Source organism: Micropterus salmoides, unplaced genomic scaffold, assembly GCF_014851395.1.
Source record: "Micropterus salmoides isolate LMB-PRFRI ecotype aquatic unplaced genomic scaffold, ASM1485139v1 Ms_hic_scaffold_9, whole genome shotgun sequence".
In the NCBI taxonomy this organism is placed as follows: Eukaryota; Metazoa; Chordata; class Actinopteri; order Centrarchiformes; family Centrarchidae; genus Micropterus; species Micropterus salmoides.
This window is the reverse complement of record NW_024044681.1, coordinates 15,580,094-15,604,304: the sequence shown is the minus strand read 5'-3', so window position 1 is coordinate 15,604,304 and position 24,211 is coordinate 15,580,094. Positions and strand designations below refer to the sequence as shown.

General features: G+C 38.6%; 1 protein-coding gene across 1 annotated transcript in view; it reads right to left on the bottom strand.

The window, feature by feature from the left end:
* The window catches only part of fstl4 (follistatin-like 4), a 274,958-nt gene that overhangs the window by 210,799 nt on the left and 39,948 nt on the right, over positions 1-24,211 (bottom strand). Inside the window, exon 3 of the mRNA XM_038708937.1 lies at positions 22,520-22,553. Within this exon, the coding sequence (XP_038564865.1) occupies positions 22,520-22,553 (34 nt within the window). The remainder of the gene's footprint in view (positions 1-22,519; positions 22,554-24,211) is intronic.

Sequence of the window (24,211 nt, the reverse complement as noted above, 5' to 3'; positions counted from 1 at the left end):
AATCTGAAAATTGGAAAGGTTATACAAGTTATACTAAAGGCTCGTTGCAGACACAGCGTTCACACTATGTGACTGATCGGTGACAGGGAGTCACACAGTACACGAGCTGACATCGGCAGTGTCACCCGACGCTGGTCTCCAAACCACGTTTTGTAAAGAAAACCCACGTGAAATGTGAAACGCGAAATGAGCAATCCTGAACACGAAATAGCAGTTTGTTATTATAAAGACAGCAATTATGAAGAATATAAGTGAAAGGATGAATTAGCACACCCAGGTAGCAGGGATTGTCTGAGCTACAGAGAGAGCTGAAGATGAGTAAAGAGTGAGGTTACAACTCACAGCCCAAAAAGGAGAACAAATGCACGTGTGTACATTTTCAGCTGAGGACTGTGGCTTACTTTGGCAACTCAACAATCAATCATGATTTCAGTTAAATGCTAAAGTTGCTGTTACCTTGTCTGTGGTCCACTGGCAGAACACCAGTTGCTTTCTGATCAAGTGCCGTCGTGCAGTTGCCAAGGCGACATAAGTTCCGTTTTACGGTGGATGGCCGGTAACATTACAGAGTTGTTGTTATCTTTAGCTTGAAATAATCCCATACTTTGGACACTTTCTTGTCCCTCACTATTTCCTCTCTCTTTCTCCACTTTGCAAACAGTGGTATCATAATCACGCCGCTTCACACAGTGTAAGTGCAACAGTAATAAATGTCTGTGCAAAACAGTGTGCTGTATAGTTATATGGATTAAATGAAGCCTTGATGCAAAGAATTTCAGCCCTAGAAAACATCAATTGTAAATATTTTCCTAAATTGATTCATAAGCATAGAACTCATTATCTTGGAAAGTCTATCTAATTTGCTTATGGATATAGCTATAAACTTGCTGAACTAGTAACTCAACAAGCCAACAGATTGCATAGTAGTGCTAGATTACACCTTTTCAGTTACTAGTAACAGAAAAAGCCTTCCAAAGTCACTGAGGATATTTGTGCCATCCTTTCTTTGCCATTTGTCTTTTTAAGTGGGTCTACAAAAGTTGTACACCATGTAGTCAATAATTAAGGGTGGGCTGCTCTGAGTGACAGGTAGGTGCTGTCAAAGGTGGCTAGCCCCAGCAACCAGGCTTCATCCAGCCCGCCTCAGCTCCACAGACACCCCATCTCTTTGCCACTTTATGGACTAGCCGGGAGTTAATCCAAAATGCAAGCTGTGTTTAAGCGCCTTTATAAAAAAAAAGTGCTGATGAAGAAAGTCAACAGAGGAGACACATACTGGGGGACAGAAACAAGCCGGTGTGTGCGCACTAAGAGACTGAGGTGTAGGTGAACAGATTAAAACAGTTTGTGAGTAAACACTAAAATAAGGCGGAGAATTAGATAAATAAACATACCCCCGATCACCAAATTTACAGTGTCATTCTGTGGGAAACACTATTTATTAAGCTCTAAGCTACTCCCAATAACCAATTACTGCTATGATTTAAGTTGTGTCTTTAAGAAAGTGGAATATGTTGTACATGCCTGCCGATAAGTAAACAGTTATATTGATACTTTTTGAACTCTTAATGTTAATAGTTGAAATACAATGTCAAGAATTGCTAAATAAATAAATAAATAGAAGGCTTCATATAGACCATGTGATCGGCATTGATCGATCCCAAAGAATCTGATCAGACCCTTAATGTACAGTGAGGACAAACAAGAAGAAAAATAATATGAGATAAAATATGTAAGACACTATGTGGTCACAGTTTCCTCCCTGATCTTTCATTCGTCATTAGTCTGCTTGGCATATCTCGGAGGAGGACCTAAGAGACATTGATTCTCTCTCCCTCCCCCTCTCGCTCCCCCCCCCCCCCCCAAAAGAAAATGATTTTTGTTTGTTTGCTTGCTGGATAGCGCACATCTTTTTTAAAACCTTGGCTCCTGCCTCTTTCTCACTGGTAGAATGGAAAATGGGTTTCTTGGACTTTTAGATCACAGAGAAGAGAAGGCCATTTAATACCCTCTTACTCCAAAAATAAAAATTTTATTTTCTCTCCCTCTCCGGATCAAACATTTTCTCTCAAATACTAAATAAAATGGTAGTAGTATATGAAGAGTACATTAATTTAAGATTGCTTCTCTTTTTCCTCCAACATAATACATGTTTTTGAATGTAGGTGATGTAGATTCTGATATATAGGATGATAAATCTGACATATTGTTTATATAATGTGTGATATTTGTAAGTATGGCTTTTGTATAATTGTTTTCTGTACTTTCCTTTTATGTATTTTATTGTATTGTTAGGATGTTTATCACTCTGCCATTATAGACCTTGTCAGCCTATTGGTGTGCACCTTATGCTTTTTCCATTTTTCAAACATTCTGACCTGACGAAGATCCAAGTGGGATCAAAACGTTGTCTTTATTAAATTTTTGTGGCATGGATTAAGTGTGCAGACATCATCTCTTAGACTTGTACCCCTATAATGTCCTACTGCTGACATCTCCCTTTTAAATACTTTGCACTTGTAATTCATATTTGTTCAGAATTACATCAATCAAAAGGTTAGAATAGTAACATCCCCTGAAAACATAATTTAGGCAAAAAAATTAATGTGTGCAGAATGCGTCTGTCTCTATAAAACCACCGCTGGGTGACAAAATAAAATAAAAAGAACTGAATAAGACAGGAGTAACCATTCTGTAAAAAAATCCATAATATATATTATAAAGGTAGACACACCTTGAGTGTTTCATACAGATGGCTGCATAAAGCTGCATGATTTGAAAAAGCTAATTTGAGGTGCTCAGTCTAAATCTGTATCTAAGTAAAGTGAAAACCTTTTTGAATAAAATTCCGAAAATAAATGAACTTTTCCACAATATTCTTTTATGAGATGCAACTGTATAACCAACCGTGCGTTTGTTGTCATTGTTCTCCAACTGGTTAGTCCGTGAGTTTGGGCTGTTACATTACAGTGATACGAGTTACACAGCTGATCCCAGTACCGGTGGTGTCAAGCAAAAGTATCGGTTATCCGATTACTAGATGAATCAATGGAATAATCGGTAGAACACTCGTTTACTAAAATAATCAATAGCTGCTGCCCTACAGACAGATCAAAAAAATGTAGCAGGAAGCAGGAAAAAAAAAAAAGAGGCAACAATGGCAGACCACGGGAGAGCGGGTGAGAGTGAGCATGCAAGTTACCCAAAACAAAGCAAAAGGTTGATTGTCAAGAGTTGCTGGTGCTACTATGAATGCACATGCCATCATCAAACCCATCTGAAAAATGATGGTAAACTGTGATTAAGGTCAGGTCTCTGGAACACGTACTCTGAATAATAAAGGCCTGTGGACTACTTTTTCTTTTTCTGTAATGCAACGTGGGTTGTCTTGTGTGGGTACAAAGCCTTAGTTGATTATTTCCACAACCGGTGATTATACTATCCATTTATAATAGATACAAATTAGACTGTCTGGCTGTACCAAAGTACTGCTCATCAAATTATTGAGGTACTATACAGGAGATGAATTGCACAATGACAAAGAAAGAAAATTGACCAAGTACCTTTTACTCAAGTGCATGATTTAGAAATGCATATGCTAATAAGATAACTGATAACAGTTGTTATGGTTTGGCGCTATATAAATAAAATTGAATAATTGTGTTAAATGTTGTCCAAGGAGCATGTGGATCAGGTTTATAACAGTACGAGTACTAGAGAATTCAGCCAGACATTCCTAATTAGAAAATCATAACAACTGATACTTACTGTATGTAAAAGTAAAATCAGTGCAGGTCAATCAGCCAACTCACATGGAATGGATTATTATGTGAATGCAGAATATGTTTTGAAAAATTAAAGAAAATTCTAGATCAATAAAATTATTAAGACATCAGCCAGGCTCTGCATAGCTTGAACTTTACATTCTTAGGCTAATGCATTGAAATGACTTGGTTAAAACAGTACTGAAAAGATGTTCATGTTTTATGTGATATTTGAATTGCACTGCCGAAGATCTGTTTATGTGTGAGAAAATAATTGTTTGATATCTTGCCTTTAAAAATCTAAAAAAAACTTGAAGACTTATAATGTGACCTGTTACTTGCCCCAAATAATTAAAACAAAGGTTCTGGTCTAGGTTTTAGTAAGGATATGTAAAACTCTGCAAAGCAATTAAGAGTTTACAGTACACCATGTGATTCATTCCCAAACCTATAACAGAATTTTAATGAGACACTGCTTTGAGGACAACAAAATACGCAAAGTCTGACGTAAAAGTTTCTTTAATTAGTGTTACCAGAAAGTAAGGTTGGGTTGATTACTCTGATCCTTGCCCTCTTTCAACTATCTGAAATGTGTTATTTATCGCCTCCCCCTCAGAATGACAGCTGAATTATCACTTCACTGCTCACTGAGAGACAGCTCATTCCGACACATCAAAATATCCACGCTAGCCACAGCCAGCTCTATCTGATTTCACACTATTCTTGCTGCTCCTGCTTAGTATGGCAAGTAGCAATTTTATTCTCTCTCTCCCTTTCCCTCTCCCCGATGATGTCCTTAACCAATGACACCCTAATTTATTCACTGCCCTATTTCCGTGGGCCTGGGGTTTCGTTGCTGATGCATTTAGGGTGAAGAGCTTCTCCTCCAGGGCCCGGCCATTGCTCACACCTGGGAGTCCGCCCCACTATTACGCATGCTATTTGCACAAATTGCTCCATTTGTGTTTGAATATGGAATGCAATTCCCGAATATGACTGGAGACCGTGTCGATCCCCTAAGAGAGCAGTTAGAATGCGAGGGATATTTTATTCTTCAGTGAGATTGCCTCTTCATCTCGTCTATGTCATTAGCTGTAAGGGAAGTTTGTGGAGTTTTACATTTAAAAAATTGTATAGAAAATGAAAATCCAATGGCTGATGCCAGATTGTTATTGTTCAGTGGATTTCAATTCGTCTTAAGCAAGTGATAGAAAGATAAGAAATCCCTAAATTCCATGAAAGAGCGCACAGAGCACTCAAGTTATTGACGTGAATGGAATACTACAAGTGCTGCATTTTCTTAAAGGAAGACTGGTAAATCAGTGGTCTTCACAGTTTCTTCTCTTAAATGAGATAGTGGCTCTTAAATTGTTTACTAGGGTAATTTAGCTGTTTAATTGCATCATATTTATGTTAGCCAATGAGGTCAGATGATAAATATCCATTGTACTATATATTTTTTTATGTTCTAAAATAAATATAGGAAACATTTTACACACACACAAAATCTGGGGCTGGGAAATATTTCTTACTGACTTAGAGAAATACTATGAATTTATGATCTAACCTTGGTTGCTTTGGTTGTCCAAATGAATGATTCCAAGCAGTTTAGCAGAGTAAAAAGTAACTAAATAAGTTTAACAGATAAGAGAATGTCAGTTGATGTAATAATTTGTGCTCTCAAATTAGTGTTTGTCATGGGTGATAAGAGCTCTGTTTACATGAGTTACTTACTTGTACATAAAACTAAATCTTAAAGACTTTGGTGGTTTCCTGACAGTGTTTTGATAGTTTCCTGTGCCCTCTGGCTCATTGATAAAGTATCAAGCCAAAAACAATATTCAATTCAGAGCACGAATGTATAAATCAAGAGCACAAATTAGTCATTCGAGAGCACAGATTAGTTTTATTATATTCTAAAACACCTTACGGGCTCCATAGCTATTGAAGTTTCTGATGTAAGACATAACAGTGGAACACAGCTCAATGCACTAAACCTAAGTTTGATTATGTGATTTTGGATACATTTACAATATGTATTGATATGAACCTGCCTCATTAATATCATGACATTGCCCTCAACGATATCATCCAGCACTATGGCCAATAACCGAGGGTTGGATTAAGGCAAAAATAAAAATTGATAACATACAGTGCATTCGACCCTGTAATATCACAGCCTTTGCTCTCTACATTTACTTTAGCACCATGACCACATTTTCAAAACAGTGGAGAATGCACCAAAGTGCTCAGGGTTGTTGATTAGACCACGGCCATCAGCAGATGGCCAGTATCGAGTAGAATCGAAACGTCTCCAGTCAAATCTGTACATCAATCGATATTTTTTGTAACCCGATCGTAGCAAAACTTTACATTTGTAAAGAAAGAAAAGAGCACGCCTTTTTTCCCCCTTATGTGTCTTCACCATAAACTGTATAAAAAAGTCCATGCGGGATTTTAACAGCCGGCCACCTTGGGCTGCGGTCTCAGGCATGTTTGTCACTGTTGCAAGTTTATCACCACAAGCTTGGCTTTCCGTTGGTTTCATCTCCTCGTATCATTTATACCTTCTCTGTACATTTTTATTTGCTATTCACATCACTTGTTACTGATCGATCATTGCGTTCCTTAGTCACTAAACTATTTCACTCCTCTCTCATTCAAATATAAAAAAAAATTTGCAAGCTGTCGCAAAGTTGTTTTTCCATAACAATAATAAAAATAATAGTAGGCTACTAATCAACTACTATGGCTTCAACAGGTGGCAGGAATTAAGTACTCTATTGGTATTGGCATCACTTTAAGGGTACTGGTTTTGGTACTGTATTTTAAACGATACCCAACCCTAAGTAGTAGCTGTAGATAGGGGGAATAAACATCACCCAAAAGACTGTAGTTACTGCAAAAAAAAAAAAAAACTCTAAACAAAGTGATAACCCTGTTAATCGTAAGGCTGACTACTATATCAACAAAGTGCATTGTGACACAAAAAGCTAAATTCAAGAGAATTCTTAATCCTTCAGGGTTGACAGAGTAGTGATGCATTACAGCAAGCCATTGTCACAATGACAACAGGAAAAAAAACAAAACAAAAGACATGACAGTGCAGACAGTGAAAGATAAAGAGGAGGGCAAGAAAAGCTAAAAGAAAATGTCTCACAAATCGCTTTGTCAGGGCCAAAAGCATGTGCTAGGAGAATCATCTGCTTAATAATGCATTTGCTCATAATAGCAATCATCAGCAGAACAGGAGAACTTAAGCCAGACTTAAGAGGGAATTCGACCTCTCGAGCCCAGTGGGACTTTCAATTATGAGGGAAAACTTTATGTGATTTAACAATCTAACATAAATTAATCTTAGGATGACAAAATACCATAAATGATCTGCGACCTTTGACCTGTCTTCCATTCCATCAGAACCCATGACTTTATCACACTGCATATGCATGAATCTTGTCACCTTTTTGGACACTGGCGTAATCCTTGGCTCAGAGTAAGAACTACAAAAAAAATTATGCTATATTTGCTATTATTGCAGCTGCTGTACTGCTCTCTCCCTCGGTAGATGGCTGCCCAAGCCATTTTACATTTAAATTTGTTGAATAATAAATTATTCAGTGATTTAATTCCAAAGAAAGTGGCAAACATTTCTGAGAACAAGCAACCCACCTGCCTAGCCACGGGTGCCATTCCCTCACTGACTTGTTTTTAAATTATATCCACGATAGTATTCTCATTAATCTCATGCATTTCAAAAGGCTTCAGGGATCATAACAATTTTTTAAAATAGATTCCTGAATATATGCTATGACAATGATCACACAATCCTGCGCGTCTGTGGGGTTATTTCTGGAGACTCTTCCCCGTGAGATATGGGTATACAGTAGTTTGTTGAGATCACAATGTCTGTCACAGCAGCTGCAGTGCTTTTATGTGCCGTCTTGTCGCTCACAAAAAAGGAGTGCATGTGGACAAAGAGCTTCTGAGAAATCTCAAATTGCATATTGAATTCTAAAAGCACACCCTCAAAGGCAGAATCCTGGCAGAGCCTGCTTGCTTATGCTGCCAAAACCCGGACAATGGTAATTGCTTGTCATATTTAGGGAAATTATGTAGGAAATACAAATGCCATATTAAAACCTTTTTAAAATTCTATTCAAAGCCCATTTGATTCATTTTCATCACACTGGCAAGGTGCACTGGTGTGATCTCCATCTGGGCTCTTACTGACTCACTGCTTTTAAATGTTGTCTCATTTATTTCATCTAAGCCCCAAGGTTTCCGCCCCACGCCTGAGTATCCCAAATTAAATTTTTGGCATTTGAAGCTCTTTCTTCCAAATTGACAAATCACCCATATTAAAAACACTGAAACCTACTTTTACAAACTGCTGAAAAGCACAATATTAAAATACACCTCACTGATGGACTCCCACTTATGATATACCAATATTTTTTCAGAGAAATCTGCCATACCAGCTGCAAGCAAGCTTTCTCATCTGCATGTTGCTTTTTGTGCTCTCTCAATCTGTACTATGTGTGCTGATAATAAGTGTGATCACAATCTTGGATAGATAAATACTCCAAGGTAATTTTCAGTGACGCCCCTTCCAGAATCTTTAGTATCATACAGTCTTTCACTGTAGGCTTAAAAGGTAGTTAGCAACGTTGGCAGTTCACTCAGAGACTGAGCTTGAAGGTTCATTCTTGACCTTGCAAAAAGCAGTTTGACAGAATGACAAGGCCCACTTAGCTTTCAGTCACATCTCATTGCCTTCGTCAGCAAGTGGTGTCATGTCATGGCAAGTAGAGATTTATGCCTTTACCAACATATGAAATACATGGTCACATCCAGACAGGAGATCATCATTGTACTTAAGTCACAATTAAGTCACCACAACAGACACTGACCAGTTGTCCAGATGGTCAAACAGGGTGAAGCCAGAGAGAGAGACAGCAGATATTTGAATTTATTAAAAGGATAGCCTCTTGAGATGCATCATCTCATTTTCAAGAGGTTCCTACGTGAATCACACGTGTGGACAAGACTGCACTGACCGGAGCAGAACCAGGACACAGGAACAAGCCAAAAAGAGAGTACACACAGAAGCAAATGTGTATAGCATCCTGCTCAAAAGGCCTGCAAAGAAAATGCGATGTATGTGATAACAGGGCACGGTGAATAAAAGCTAAGGCTAGAGAGAAGATTGAATGATTTCTGTGATTGCAGCTTTAATAGCTAAATATCGAGTAATTCAAAGACCAAAAACAAGAACAGGATGGTAAGAAAAATAACAGTATTGTAATACAAGTATGTAATTAGCCATGCTCTTCACGCATGTTTCAACACACAATAACGCATCGACAGGCGGTACCTTTAACTACTAACTAACAATTATTGTCATTATCGATAAATCTGTTGATTGTTCTCTAGGTTTAGGATTAGTTGGTCCAGAAAATTGTGAAAAATGTTGATCAGTGTTTCCCCTAAAGAAACATTTTCAAATGTCTTTAGTCTACAACCCAAATATATTAAGTTTACTTTCATAGGCGCAAAGAAACCACAAAATATCACATTTAAGAATCCTTACTGACTTATTTTAGTTGAAGCAGAGATACAATACTTTTTGGGAGTGTGTGTGAGTGTGTGTGTGTCAAAGGCTGATGGCACAGTGGACAGGCTCTTTAGTGAGAGCACAGCTTCCTTACAGTGTGAATGTCAAAGGTTAAGCAACATTTTAGTTTTATCCGTAACGCATTGTTACGTGTAACGATCTTTAAATTAGGTAACGGTAAACCGGTTACTTAAGTGCATATTAATGCACTTAGAGGTGAACAGTCTTTGTAGTTGCTGGTGCCGTTCTCCTGAGCATCCTGGTTGAACAATCAATCTTTTATTTAGTTTCTGCCTGGTAGCAACTGTCTCCTTAGATGACCCATTGCCAGCAAATTTTATAGTCCACTACATCGTGACATGCAGTCCCTGCTGGAGCTACCATACCACTCATGTATGGTTCCGGTTAATACTCACTGTTAATGCAACCGAGGAGGAAAGGGGTCCAACTACTACAAGAACCCAACTACATTCGGAACAAATCAAGAACACTTGACAAATGAACAACATTCTCTCATAAACAAATACTTGACAAAAAAGTATACACTTAAGAAGGGCGTTGATGACATCTGAGGTATATGAACACATTTAAGAGTGAATGTGTTTATTCAGTAACAGAAATGTGACCTGACAGCGGCTTATTAATATTTCCACTTCCCTGGGGGTATGCAAATACACCTTGTCCTCTGCAAGGTGCTACTGAAGACCTTGCTGGTTGGGGTCCAAATCACAATAACTTGTCTTCAAACTCCAGCGGGCATATACAGTATGTGCTGTATGTAAATGTGTATGTGTGCACCCCGGTGTGTTGCTATATGTGTGTGTTGGAGGTGGGGAACAGGGAAAAACCAGACAGACGGAGCGATGGGAAAAGAAAGAGTTGAGCGCAGAGGCATATAATCTGAATTCAAAAGCAATCATTTTTGTTCTCAGCTCATAAAGCCGTCTTCTGTTGATGGGTATGGCAGTAAAAATCAGGGGGATGAAGGTAAAGAATGGATATGAAGGATTTGCAGTGACTCTTGCACTCACAGCAGCAGCTGGTATCATCCAGGAGTTGACCTCCAGTGAGTTATACGTAAAGCATAAGCAGAATTGCAGATAATTACACTAATTAGATTATACAAAATGACAAAAAACTGTTCCTGTACTGTAACTGTCTAATCAGACAACAAATAAACGTTTAATTTGACTTAGATTTTAGACACAAGCGCAATTTAAAGTTAGTTATTAACTGAAGAACAGAATAATTAAGTTGCACAAAACAAGCAATTGAGATCATCACCTTGGGCTGTGGGAAGCTGAAAAACTTTAGAGATTAAGGAATTAATCAATTAATAAAAAAATATTTAATGACAATAATAATTACTTGCAGCTCTGTCAACATGAGATTAGGACCTAGTCAACGACTGCTGTTGGCAGTGTAATACAAATGTTAGGGGTGCCAGGGAACTTAAGGGCAGTCAACAACTAAGAGAGAGAAAGAAAACAGCACTACTGCTGCTTCATAGGTCAACACTAATTCATTTTTAAAAGGCTGTAAATATATCACCACAGGTTAAAGATAGAAAAGTGTAAAATAAAGTGGGTCAGTATTTTAGGTGAAATAAATCTGTGGAACATCTTTTTTTGTTCTCTCTCTTTAGGAGGCATGCAAATAGCTGTCACATTAGCTGTGTTTTCCTGTGTAAAATAGGAACACATTATAATGCAGTGATATATCTCGAGCTCATTAAAGATCAAAGGAAGCTGTGAGGAAGCTCTCAGTCCTCTAAATAAAGGTCTACCTTTGTCTGCTGATTCTTCAGGTATGTCTTTCTCCACATAACCTCTGTCAGTTTTAGGTCTACAGTGTGTATGTGTGCGTGTGTGTTTGTGTCCAAGTAGGCCCACTGGTGCAGCTTGCCCCGGTCAGAGTAAAGTATTATTCAGAGTGCCACTGTCAGTCCCTCTCTGTCCCAGGAGAGGCTGTGTGCCCTCCTTAAGCCCTTCAGCGGTATCAGCAGGCACGCTTAACATGGAGCTTAGAGTAGCGCTATGATCCCCTTTGTCTTCGACTTTCAGACTTTTGGGCAAAAATCAGTGTGAAACTTTGGCTCCTTGTGAATTATATCAGAAAAGAAATGAACTATAATTCACGTCCCCATCAAATTTAGATTCATGACAATGTGAAAATTGCAAGATTTATGGTGCAAATCATAACTTTACTTGAGGATATTCTAATTTTGTAACCACATCTATAAAAAGGTGGGTCTGATTTTAGCAAAGCCTGTTTCATTTAACTATTTTGATTAAGTCCTCAATGAACTTTTCGCTTGGCAATCTTTATTGCTCTACAGCTTAATGAAGTCACATTTCACAGAGATTTACGATGTGACTGAGATAGAACGTGCAAAAAGAATACATTTTCACAGCGGAAAGTTGTAAGTCACCAATTATGCAGGCTGTCTGTGAACATGACAGTATCTAACATATGAGAGCACCCTAAACTGAGACCTTGTGTGTACAAAGTGCACAGTCGAGAACATGCGTAACAAAGCTCTTTGATATACAGCATGCTCAGACTCATTAGGAATGTGTGTGAGTGAGTGAGTAACGTGTAAATTAAAGTTAACATTTAGACCTAGTAGAGTAGAGAATATATTGCATTACATTCCAGCGTTGTGAAAATGTAAATGTGGGTGGGTTTTGTTTCTCATCTATTGATTTAATGATTTCTCTCTCAACCTTGAATACAGATAGAGGTGATGCATTCCACCTCCCCTATGTATTATACAGTCTCATCCCTCAAACACATACACACACACACACACACACACCTCCAACTATACATCTGCTCTCTGTAATCTTGTTTCCTCATCACCTCTTTCCCTACACTTTAAAAACCTGCAAACCTTGTACAAAATTAAAAACATGTGGTATACAACTCGTTCTTTTCAGCTCGTGTATACAGTATGGGCTACAGAAAGATAGGTTTGGAGTGCATTTTGGATCAGAAATGTCTTCAATGATCACTGATGCCAAAAGTTTGACCGTCTGCATGATGCATGAATAAATATTAACACATACACTACAGAAAGTGCTGAATGGATTCCTTAAACAGAGGCAGACTAGCAGTCATAAAGTAAAGTAAATAGACTTAAAGTTATTGTTAGTTTGAGCAACCCATAATACTATTGTCTTAGACCATCTGTATAATTGTCAACTTGACAGGAACCCCCATTAACTTTTTTCAAAGGCAACTGGAGAAAACTATTTTGGACCAAAAGGAATGATCTCACTGCTTCACATTAGAGATCTACTCAACCTAAGCATGATGAGGCTCTTGTTGGTTTACAGTTGGAACTGCAGTTGGACCATCTTCCTTTTGGATATGTTGGATCACACCCACTTATTTAATCGTCGAAAATAAAGTCAGAATGGGTTTTGGCCTTGACTCTGTGAGCCATGAACCCGTTTTGGTGTGCAAGGTCAGGTTGCAGTCAAATGGGGAGTTTTCTGTCAAGTGCTTCAGTTATATTGGGAGGCATGAATGTGGATTATTACTTAACAATGAAAGTGGTACGGCCTTCTGTCACCAGAAGAATGTAGTGCAACGATGAGGATATCCTCTCTGCAATAATTTTAAATGTTGCTGATAATGGGTATCTGGAGCAATATCTTACTAAGAAATATTATGTTGTTTTGTCCTAGAAGTTATGACCCCTTTGGACGGTATATATTACACAAAAAGGTGCGATGATGTCCTTCAACAACTTGTGTTACATTTTGTCTGGTCTGTGGCTACTTTCACTAAAAGAGATTTGGCAACACTTCACATCAAGGCCTTGCAAAAAACCATATAAACATTCAGACACACCCCATGTGGAATCATTTATATTTTGCAACTTTTTATTCTCCTGTTAAATCTGTTTTACTGAATTTTAAGATCATTTTTATCTATTCTTTTAAATTCTATTTATATTTGTTATATATTGTTACACCTTTTGTAAACAGTAACACCTTTTCTTTATTTTATATCTTGACTTTATGTCTTGTGTAAAGCACCATAAATTGCCTTGTGGTTAGAAGATGCTATATAAATAAGCTTCCCTTGCTTATGCAACAGCCTTTCATATTTTGTCTTACTGTGACTGCCTGGCTGTAACACATGTGACTTCTAACACTTCCATCTGTTCAACACTGCTAAACACACCACAATCAAATGTACACCAACAGCTGTCATACTAGTTGCCTGCAATAAACTGTTGAAGACATTAGCTGTTCTATTTTATTAGCAACTGGCCATTAGCCAACTTTTCCTCACAAGAACATTCAACAACATCACCAGCTGTCTTCTTCACACCAGCGAGAGTTTCCCCTCATACTTGACAAGCCATTAATAGCTTATAGCAAATTGTAACGTTAACAGAAAATTCACAAAAGGTTGTCCTTTCAAATTTTCTATGTTCACTTAGGATAAGGCAGATAAATGTAAGAATGAGGCAGCAGTTGAAACTTTTAGTACTTAAAAAGGACTACAAGCGTTTTTGGCACCTCATACCACAAGTGTGTTTTCTCTCACCTCGTTATAATCCCATCTTCCATACCTGTACCTTTTCCTGCTATGAACTGTCCCTGACCTCTCCAGTTTCCCCTCCCTCCTATTCTCTTCTCTTTTGTCATGCGACAGGTTAGCTATCAGGATGCAGTTTGATAGCGGAGGTGACAGCAATTTCTGGGCAAGATGTTGTTAGTCAGGGTGCCCACACAGTTATTACAACTCCTCGTGATTGGTCAAGGATGATAAAGATACTCTATAGGTGGAAAATCAAAATGCAATTGTTCCAGGTCATAATGACTTCAGGGAAACGTCAAAATGGAAGACTTGTGACTCTCATACTCAAAATCTTGAAATAACTTCACATCCCCTCCCTACATTTTTTTCATCCTATCCTGTTTTTTTCTTTGCTTGTCTTTTATCATCCGGTATCATCTTAATCTCTTTCTCTCAGGTTCACGCTCTGACACAAACACACTGGGCATCTGCCTGCTTTTAGGCTACAAAAAAGTAGAGATGCCGCAACCATCTGTTGATTTCAGTTAGCGATATAAAGCTATACATCTTCTCATATTGTTTAGTACTGACAGTGAACTAGACAGGGTAAATATGTAAACGTCAATATGGCAACATCTCATAGCATTCTCAACAAAAGACAATTAAAATATTATTTAAGTAATTATGAGATGACTTTCAAGCTAACATACAACACCGCCCACCTCATTCCTGCTTCTCTTGAGCTTTCTCCACCATCTTCCTCCCCAGTCATTTCCTGCTTATTAGAGAGTCTCTCTGTCAACCTTGTCCCATCTAATTCTCACCCAATTACAATCTAAATGAACCAGAGGACTGCTTAACTTGCTTTGCCTCTTCCCATTGTTTAATTTGTGACGGTAACAAACTCTGATTAGGCCTCTGCAAAGGTTCATAAATTAAGCACTCAAGGCCAAATTAATCACTATTCTCTCGGAAGATAAATGGGCAATATTCAGTATTTCCATATGGGTTCCACTGACAACAATAACACATTGTGGAAAGAAGAACACGCAATGATAATGGCTGTATATTGTCCAGACTGACATTTTGACCAGGCATGGTGCAGTAAAATGTCATTTACTGAGAATTTCTGTCTTAGTTAGCTTAAAACTTTCATATGCAATGTTTACACTACAGCAATTTTCACATGAAACATCTGCGTTCCAGAGGTAAAACTGGGCCAATTTGATTAATGTCATTGTCTAAAGGGGGAAAAATGCAAGGAGAGTGACTGAGGTAGAGCAAAAGATAAAGATATAATATAGAAAGGAAGAAAAAAAGTTAAAGGAGAGAAGGTAACTGAAATAATGAAAAGTCAAAAGTGGGAGAATCAACCAGCCAAGGCAGTGAATACAGAGAATCTGAAAGAGCTCAACTGATCATCATCCAAGGAGAAGAGCAGCAAATTAAGAAAATTACATTGCCTGATTTTGACAGTGGATCCAGTTTAGCATACAAACAGGCAGCGGATAATTAATCTCAGGAGGCAAATCAGTACACACACTAAGTGGGGGAAAAAGCTCATACTATTAAAGCAGCTGCCCTAAAATGACAGGGCAGACATACCACAGGCCTAACTGTCGGCTGACAGAAATTTTCCCCCTTCCCTCGTTTTACCACTACATGACTTTAATCTCTGGTATGGCAAGATTTTTATATCAGTGTTTTTCCTGCATAGACGTTTTTGGTATGCCCCCAAAGACGTTTTAGCGAACGCTGAAGGAAAATCTCATGTGACAAAAGGCTAAGAAAAAAAATTCCATTTCAAATCTTCACTGTATCAATACATAGCAATTTATCAAACAAATCTTGAGCAAGCAGTACATAAACTTAAATACGACATCTTTGACTTCCAGCAGTCACCTCTCCTCCCGTCCACAGCCACTGTATTTTACACATGCAGCTGGCACTGGATTTATTAATCAGCTGCTGCGTTAGTTTGACTGCGCCTGAACGCTGCACTACGAACATAGGCTATCGCTAATGGGAGACATGTCTGCACCCCTCACATTAGACAAACTAGTATTTCCACTAGGTGAGAAAGCGTCTGCAACAATCTCAAGTTGTGTGCTACACATATGAAAGGACAACTGGTATCTGTCTGGACATTATGGCTAGACAGCCAGTGGAACCTTCAAACTGCATCACCTGTGTGCAGTGCTTGAAGTGGACCGGCACTCATCGATACGCAGTAACGTTACTACAAATATATTCTTTGGCGTACCGGGACTTTTGACACCGGCACTTCTCACAAGCTGCCGCGACTCTTCGCTGCCATCTTTATATCAGGTTCTCTGGGCACTACGTGACGCTCACCTGTCCCCGTTCTCGGCCACCTGCTAATCTCTGTCGGCAAAGACAGATGAGGGAGAAGCCCAAAAAGGCCCATTCTGAGCCAGAAAAAAACCTTTATATTTAAAAAACAAGCAGATTTAAATCCAAGTTAATAAGCCTATACATTACATCTCGTGTAGTTAAATTAATCTAAAAATGAATTGATGTTGTAGCAGTAGCTGTGACAGACTGCTGACTAACTACAGGCAGGCAGTAGGTGATGTAGACTTAATATTTTCATATACAGCATCTTTGAATGAAGAAAAAGAGTGGGGACTGTGGTTACACGGTGGGGCTCTCGGTACCTAGTTTAATGGTGTTTTTTTGGAACAAAGAAAGAGCATTAGCGCAACATAGAAAATAGCCACTATGAGAGCCTGCCAAACCATAATATCACCTCACCATGAGAAATACATGTAAAACCCAAAATATAAAAGCAACAACCTCCACTATCTATTTTTTGTCAATAATACTCCGTTCTGTCAGCAATGCTGCAGAGCCTTTCACTGAGCAATACACCTTATCTTGGTACTGATACGGTCATCCAGACATACACAAAAAGAGGAAAACGCCAATATGTTGACTACACATGCAGAGAATAAAAGATACCACAGACTGGCATAACAGATACTGGACACGCATACTAGACATTATCACACATACGTATAAAAGATAAAATATAGTAATATAGAACCACAGCTCAAAAAGATAGACAGTACAGCCTATAGAAATCGGTTTACATAAGGAATATTCATAGAATGATTATTTTTTGGACTAAGAACAGCAGGATTAATGGTGAAATTTTAATTCCTTTAGATGATGAATTATGTAGGCCTACTGCTGTTGGGAGGGTTTATTTTTTTACTTTGTGCAGCACTGCTCGACGGACCGTTCACAACCCCTCTCTTTCATTTTATCACTGAGCCTCTCGTAGGCTTCAGCGTTCTTGTGTGTGGTGTGCAACATCTGGGAGATGTGTTGTTCTGACCAAACATCTATTTCACCTCTTTGCAGCACCAAGTTCACCCGCAATTCATTTTGTGTTACTGTTTCATGGAGATGTCCCACAATGGAATGCGTGACCTGTACGCATGAGGTAGTGATGTAATGGCGTAGGGAAAGCCCTGGAAGGGTGTGCGATTTGGACCTCTTTAAACAGTGCGGTGTGAACACAAGTGACGTATTAAATTGATTCGGAACAAAACAAGACGATCCAGGTGTGAAAGCACCCTTATTCTCTCAATCTGACAATGGCTAATGTATACTACTTGTATTTAAGGCTGGATAAAAAGACAATAATGATAATTATCACAATATAATTTTCCTCAATAACAATATAACAAGTTATATAAATGTTTGATTTAATTCATGTGAATCAAACAAATTATCACTTAATTTTTCTATTAAAATATTTATTTTGTTGAGGAAAAGGGGCTAAAAAAAGATTTTAGTCATGCATATGTGTAAAAGATTTTATCATAATTGTTTTGAATGTTCTACCTCAGATTTGTTAAGTGATTTGGCATCAAGTGTTTGTCATGTTCTGACCATAAAGAAAAGTTTAAAACCACAATTAATCATCTGGTTTCTTCAACTTTCATTCAGGAGCAATATCAGCCTTTAAACTTAATGATGATTTGACATTTATCATGTAATTGTTGATATCAAATGATAGGAACTTTTTTATCGTGACATTTTTGGCCATATTGCCCAGCCCTACTTGTATTATAGTTTGTTATATTACAGTTATGTGATTTATTGTCCGGGGCTCCTAAATTCATTTATTTGCCATCTGATCTCAAAGTTACAGAATGACAAAAAGCATCAGCTGCTGTTCCATGCCAATTCCTCTAACACATTTACTATACACGTCATTAACAGTCAAACACATTGCAATGTAAAGAATTGAACATCAGCCACAATCTTGTCTCGTTATCACCTTGTCCATTATAATGACTCACTCTGAGAACTGACTAACTTCACTGAGCAGGACATGATCCAGTAAACCAGAAATGCTAAACGTATAAGGCTAAATTAAGATGGAAACAGTGTCCTAACAGGAGGAGATCCATGTGTGTAAATAATATTTTGACAGCAGAATCAAATTGTTTTACAAGATATTCAGTATATCAGTATTTGTGGCGCTTAACCGTGTCTTAACCAGGTCACATGCTTCAGCACCAACAAATATTACTTGGACCACTACGTAAAGTTGCAGATGAACATTAACATCTAGGAATTCATATCGACTACACTACAACATTAGGTCCCTGTGAAAACACAATTGGTGATGTTATATTTGATTTGATTTCGTGAGTGCATGTGATCAGGACGTTACCAACTCCACCTCATTGTGGGCAGGTTTTTTGAGTAAAACCCTCAATGGTCATGAGTAGACAAATTAATTTACAGAGTGGTTTCAACATAGATGAATCTTCACATTCAAGCACAGGAGAAAACCCATGCAGACATGGGGATAATCAAAAGTGTAACCAAAGGAAGACCTTAGTCGACCGCAGAGCAATGCAATTGTGCGCAAATCCAGGACAGAATTAGTTTGTCACTTGAACCATAAGCTTTTGAGACAAGTATTAAAATTACATGGGCCCAGTGTATATAAATCCAAAGCCATGACCTTCAATCAAACTGTTTTCCTCTTCTGGTGTTTCCAACAGCTTCCTGTGACAGCATACCTCATATGATTTCTGCCAACAAGTCTATATGCTACTGTACAACAAAAGGTGGCTGCACATTCAGTGAGCTACTGCAAAATGTTTGCAGCTTACTGAATGTATTAATTTTTTCACATTTTGCTCCCGGTGCAGCGCTGCCTTTCTGTTTTTTTCCCCCATCAGCCTACCCCACCAATGCATTTTCCCCCCCTACATCTGTGAGGAGAGGTAGAGTGTAACGGAAACGCCTGTCACAGAAACAGCTCACAATGTGTTTTCCATCAGGGTGTGTGTTATTGCAGCAGACTTTAGGAAGCAGGTAAGGAGTACACAGATAGAAAAGCAATTATCACATAGGAAGCTACGTTTCTCCACATACTACAATGTTAAAAAAGAAATCAGCGAACAAACATCCAGTGGTAACAACACATGCTGCACTAGATGCTGAATAAACCTGAACAAAAGAAACCCTCTGGGTCATGTTTAGGTTGAGTAAAAGCTGGCATAGAGAACTCTGCACTGCAAGCAGAGAAACAGTGTTTTACGGTGGTGATGAAGACAACACATCATAATGGGCCTAATGCTTACAGAGGAAGTCACTTGTCAATAGGAAGCAGTCAGCCCTGAAAATATTGCTATTACAGTAACTTACACACAATCCGCTCAATGTCTCTGTCATGCACTACAATACAGCAAAATACACAACACAGCCGGCCAATAAAAAAGTATGTGAAAGCTTAGGCAATACACAACATGGAGTAAAGAATGAGTTTTCCCAATGCAGCTACATGACAGCACCTTTCACAACAAATGGAAAAGCCACCAGTGAAAAACAAAAGGATATGAAAACAAACATTTTTGGTTACCAGAAATGAAATGTAACAGTTGAGACGATCTTGTCTACAATAACATACCTGCATCAAACTTCTGACACCCATTGCCCTTAACAACAATATCAGGATTGTTGTGAAAGATTGCATTTAATCCTGAATTGAAATTCAGGTGCATCATCACTTGTAGTGGGCATTTACGTACACAGGGCACTCGAATAAAACCACGAAAGGGAAAACAAATCAAAAAGACTCTTGGCTGTGAACTGCAGCAGAGCAAAATATTTATCAGTGCATTTATATGGTTTAAAATCTATAGCTGAGATGGATAAAAATAACCAAACCCATGGCAGGAGTTGGAACACCAAATTTCTAACTTGATTCCAGTGTAGTCCACTGGTTGATAAAAAATTAAATACACTAAAAAAAAAGTAGAGGGTTGCTCACAAAAAAACAAAACTTCAACATCAAAATTACTTGGCAGAATAGTGGCATCAAAATGTCTAATTTATTTAACTTAGTATTGGTACTGGTATCATAATTCTGGTCGTGGCAGCTGTAGCTCAGATGGAGTAGTGGATTACACCGGGAATCCACTGACTCTGGCACGTTACGATTGCGCCACGGTTTTGAAGTCCACTGGAAGCGTCTGAGAAGCGTTTCAGCAGCGTAGCATGCAGCCTGCCCCACATTATGGACTTGTTATTAATTTGTCATTTTCGTGCTACTACTACCCTCTTCACTGCTCTATGTGACCCCGTTTCTTTCCGTCAACTTCAGGCTGCATTTCCCACAGGGAGCATTTCAGAATCAGAGCATTTTTCATACCTGATTTTGCTGACATGTTTACATTTTGTTGATTTGGTAATCAGTTTTTGCATATTGTGCTTCTACTATTATTAGGTAGGCTGTATAGTTAAATGATTTCCTTTTGTGTCCTTTTGTTTTAACCGTGTTTATTGCTGTTTTACGATCGGGAGTCTCCACAGGGTGTTTTATTTTGAAAATTTACCGATTCTCTATGTCGTTCTGTGTCTGACTTCCTGCCTGGTTCGATCTGCTCTGTGCTGCTTGATGCTGCTAGCAGCAAAAATAGACCTGCTACGTATTCTCTGCGGAGTGGAGCAGAGAGCCGCTTCTGGGACGCATGAGGGACGCGCAAAAGCATTGACTACAATGGCCGCAATTAGCTCCTGCAACTGCGGCGCAGCCATAACGCACCCTAGCCAGAGTCAGTGGATTTTAGCCATTAGCCCTTAATTGTCCCTTCGCTAAGCCACACCCTGAAAACACAGCTGGCCAATCACTGCTGCTGATGTCTGACACTTTCATTGCTGCGCTCCATTAACTTCAAAAGGATTCGTTTTCTAGCTTTATTTTGCGGTTTTCCTGGGGCACCTGTAATAGTTACAGTTGCTACCCAGAGAGGTTGAAAGGAGAAGTACGATTTATTCTCTTTCCAAAACCTAAAAATTCAGAAAAATGTTGGCTGTCTGCTGTTTCTAATGTAATGACAGTTAGCTAACGCTAGCTAACTTACTAGTGACTGTAATTTATATATCCTACTGTTCTGCTTTTTATTGATTGTTCCTGTACAGCTGGGCATGTCTCTAGTCACTATTACAGTGTTGATCCTTAATATCGTTATCCTCGTTCTCAATAGAGGAAACGTTAATGCAGTGGTTCACTTTTACTCTGATCAGTAGACTTTGGCTTCGGCCTTTATTTTTTTCACGTCAGTTTGACAGCCTGAATACAACCTCCAAATGCACAATGCAACTGCAAAACTGTCTGCTTCTTTCTGAGATTTTTTTCAAAAATTAGACAATATTTCTCCAGGGAGTGCAGTTATAGAGTGTGGCAGCGGCGTGATAAAAGTCAGACAGGTCCGACAGTTTGTCTAAAGGGAGCCATGGCTTAGCAAAGGGTCAATTGTCAGGTTAGTGGTTCGATGCCCTGCTCCTTCCCTCTACAAAAGTCTCAACAGCTAGACTAACATTGGGGTTCCTAGTCAAGAATGTGAATGATCATCTTTACAGAGAATCAACTGTCTGAGCAATTACTGCAGTGTAAAACAGTCCATGAGACCAAACACAAAAAAACATTACTTAATCATTCCTGACAGGGGACTGAAGATGACTGACAGCTGAATAATTATTCATCTGACAAATATAATTTTCAACTTGGAGAAGGGTTGTCACTTGGAGTGAGTGATTTCAGATGCTTCTACTTTGTGTGGCTGTTTTGTTAGGGGAGGATGGTGGACACTGCAGTTCAGTTTCACACTATTAATGAAAAAGCTTTACTACCATTTTCTTTCAGATGGTGTCAAATGCAGCTGAGTAAACAGTCCCGCGAGTGGTTGGTAGATTATATCTTGACATCCATTGATAACTGAAATAATTTCAAAATTTAAATATATGAAATGCTTTCATACCCTTCCTCCGAGGACAGTAGAGCAATAAATGCAATGTAGTAACAAGAGGGATTTTTCAGATTGTCAGTTCTATCATCATCAGAGGTCTTCTCCATAACGGGCTGCATGGTCAATTTTATGGTTGCCATTTAGATTTGAATTACTTCCCAGCAGCATTTCCCAGCAATCAGAAAGCCAAAGTGTATGCCAGAATAACAGCAGCAGAAAAAAAAATAAATAAAAGATTGTCAGTGAGCACAACATGGCATATTTTGAAAAATGCTGTTTGGTTTGAACACCGTAAGTGTACTCACATTGATCGATGTTCCCTTCTGCTTTCCCCTTCTCCTGCAAACAGAGAGCACACACACAAAAGTGGTTATTACAGGCTTGGAGGAGTGAGACAAAAACAGCCCTTTCTGCAGCTTTTTGAGCACCATTAGTTACTGCGCCTTTTCCTCTTCTCTGGGTTCAGAGAAAGACGATGACAGAAAACAAAGGTGAACGGACAGAAAGGGAATGACAAAGACAAGAAAAGAGAGACAGAGAAGGAGTGAGAGAGAATATATCGTGGATGACAGCAGAGAAATGAGAGGACCTTTACAAAGACGGATCCCAGAATCAATTCAATCACCCTAATTGGAAATACACTTGCCAACAGGCTGCAAGATGGCAGCGTATTGTACTGGAATGTTTATCAGGATGTCAAACAATTGATACCACAAGAAAAAAACAAAACTGAGTTACCCGTCAGTCCTAACTGTGAGTATAATATTGACATGTAGCTTCAAATTTATCAATAAAAAAATGTTACTTTCTCCAATGGCTTTCTAAATCCTCTAAAAGTTAACTAATAGTGCAAAAATACTATCTATTTTAATAGATAATATACTATCACTGGGAACTATGCATGTGCATAATACGGGGAATATAGAACCGAGGTGAGTTTCTTGATGGAGAGATAAATTAAATTTTTAAAACTGCTAACTTTACATCTGCTAACTGCGTCTGAATGTGTGACTAGTTAGCTCAATTAACCAGTCAGCTAGCAGTCCTAGCTGACACAGCCCCAGGGTGCCAAGAGCCAAACCAGGGAAGAAAACCGCCTCGGCACTATATTCCCTATTGTCAGACGGGCCTCTTTCAGTCTGGCCGCAGATTTCTCTCCCTGGGAACTGGAATCAGTCCGCACAGAGTCTGCAAGACAAATTGGGGGCATAACACACATGCAGCGCCATTGGCTACTGTAAACGCCAATCAATATCTGCAACAAGCCCCTCCCTGTCTTTGTGTTAAATATGCAGAAGCAAATAGCACATTCAAGGGAAAATCATAAAAAAAAATTTGTATACTAAAATCTTTCAAACGTTATAAATATAAGAAAATTAATCAGTTCTTTGTTTTTTGAATAAATCATTACAATGTATATACGATTAATAAAGTAATAGTGTTATTTTTCTCCATTTCCCCCCCCCCGGGGCCAGTAAAAATATGCAAGGGGCCAGTAAAACTCTGACCGGATGTTAAGTTGGACACTGCCATTGTAGCTACTAGCAAATCACAAGATAGCCATGCCCTTAAGCACTGGTTCACAAACTTTTTCAGCTCAAGAGAAATCTGGTGTCTCCCTGGGACCCAAGTTTACAAAAATACATGTACATTTACAAACTATGGATAAAGGGCAAAACAAACCATGTATATAAAATGTCTATTCTCCTTTCTGTGTCTCACCCATTTCTCTACTCTCATTTTCTTATCCCCTCCCATCATCACCAGCATGTCTTTTGACATGACCTAAATTTTAGTATGTGGCTGGTTTTCAACCAGTTGATCTTTACTCTGTATTTAGTATTTGAAAGCGCTGATCTGAGCTCATGCTGAGAATTTAGTCTGTTTCTGAATTGGTTATTCAGGTATGCTAGAGTCGGAAAGCCAGATTCACACAAGTATGTTGTGTCATATTGAAGCAAGATATATTACACAGTCTGAATTGCTTTGGTGAAGCC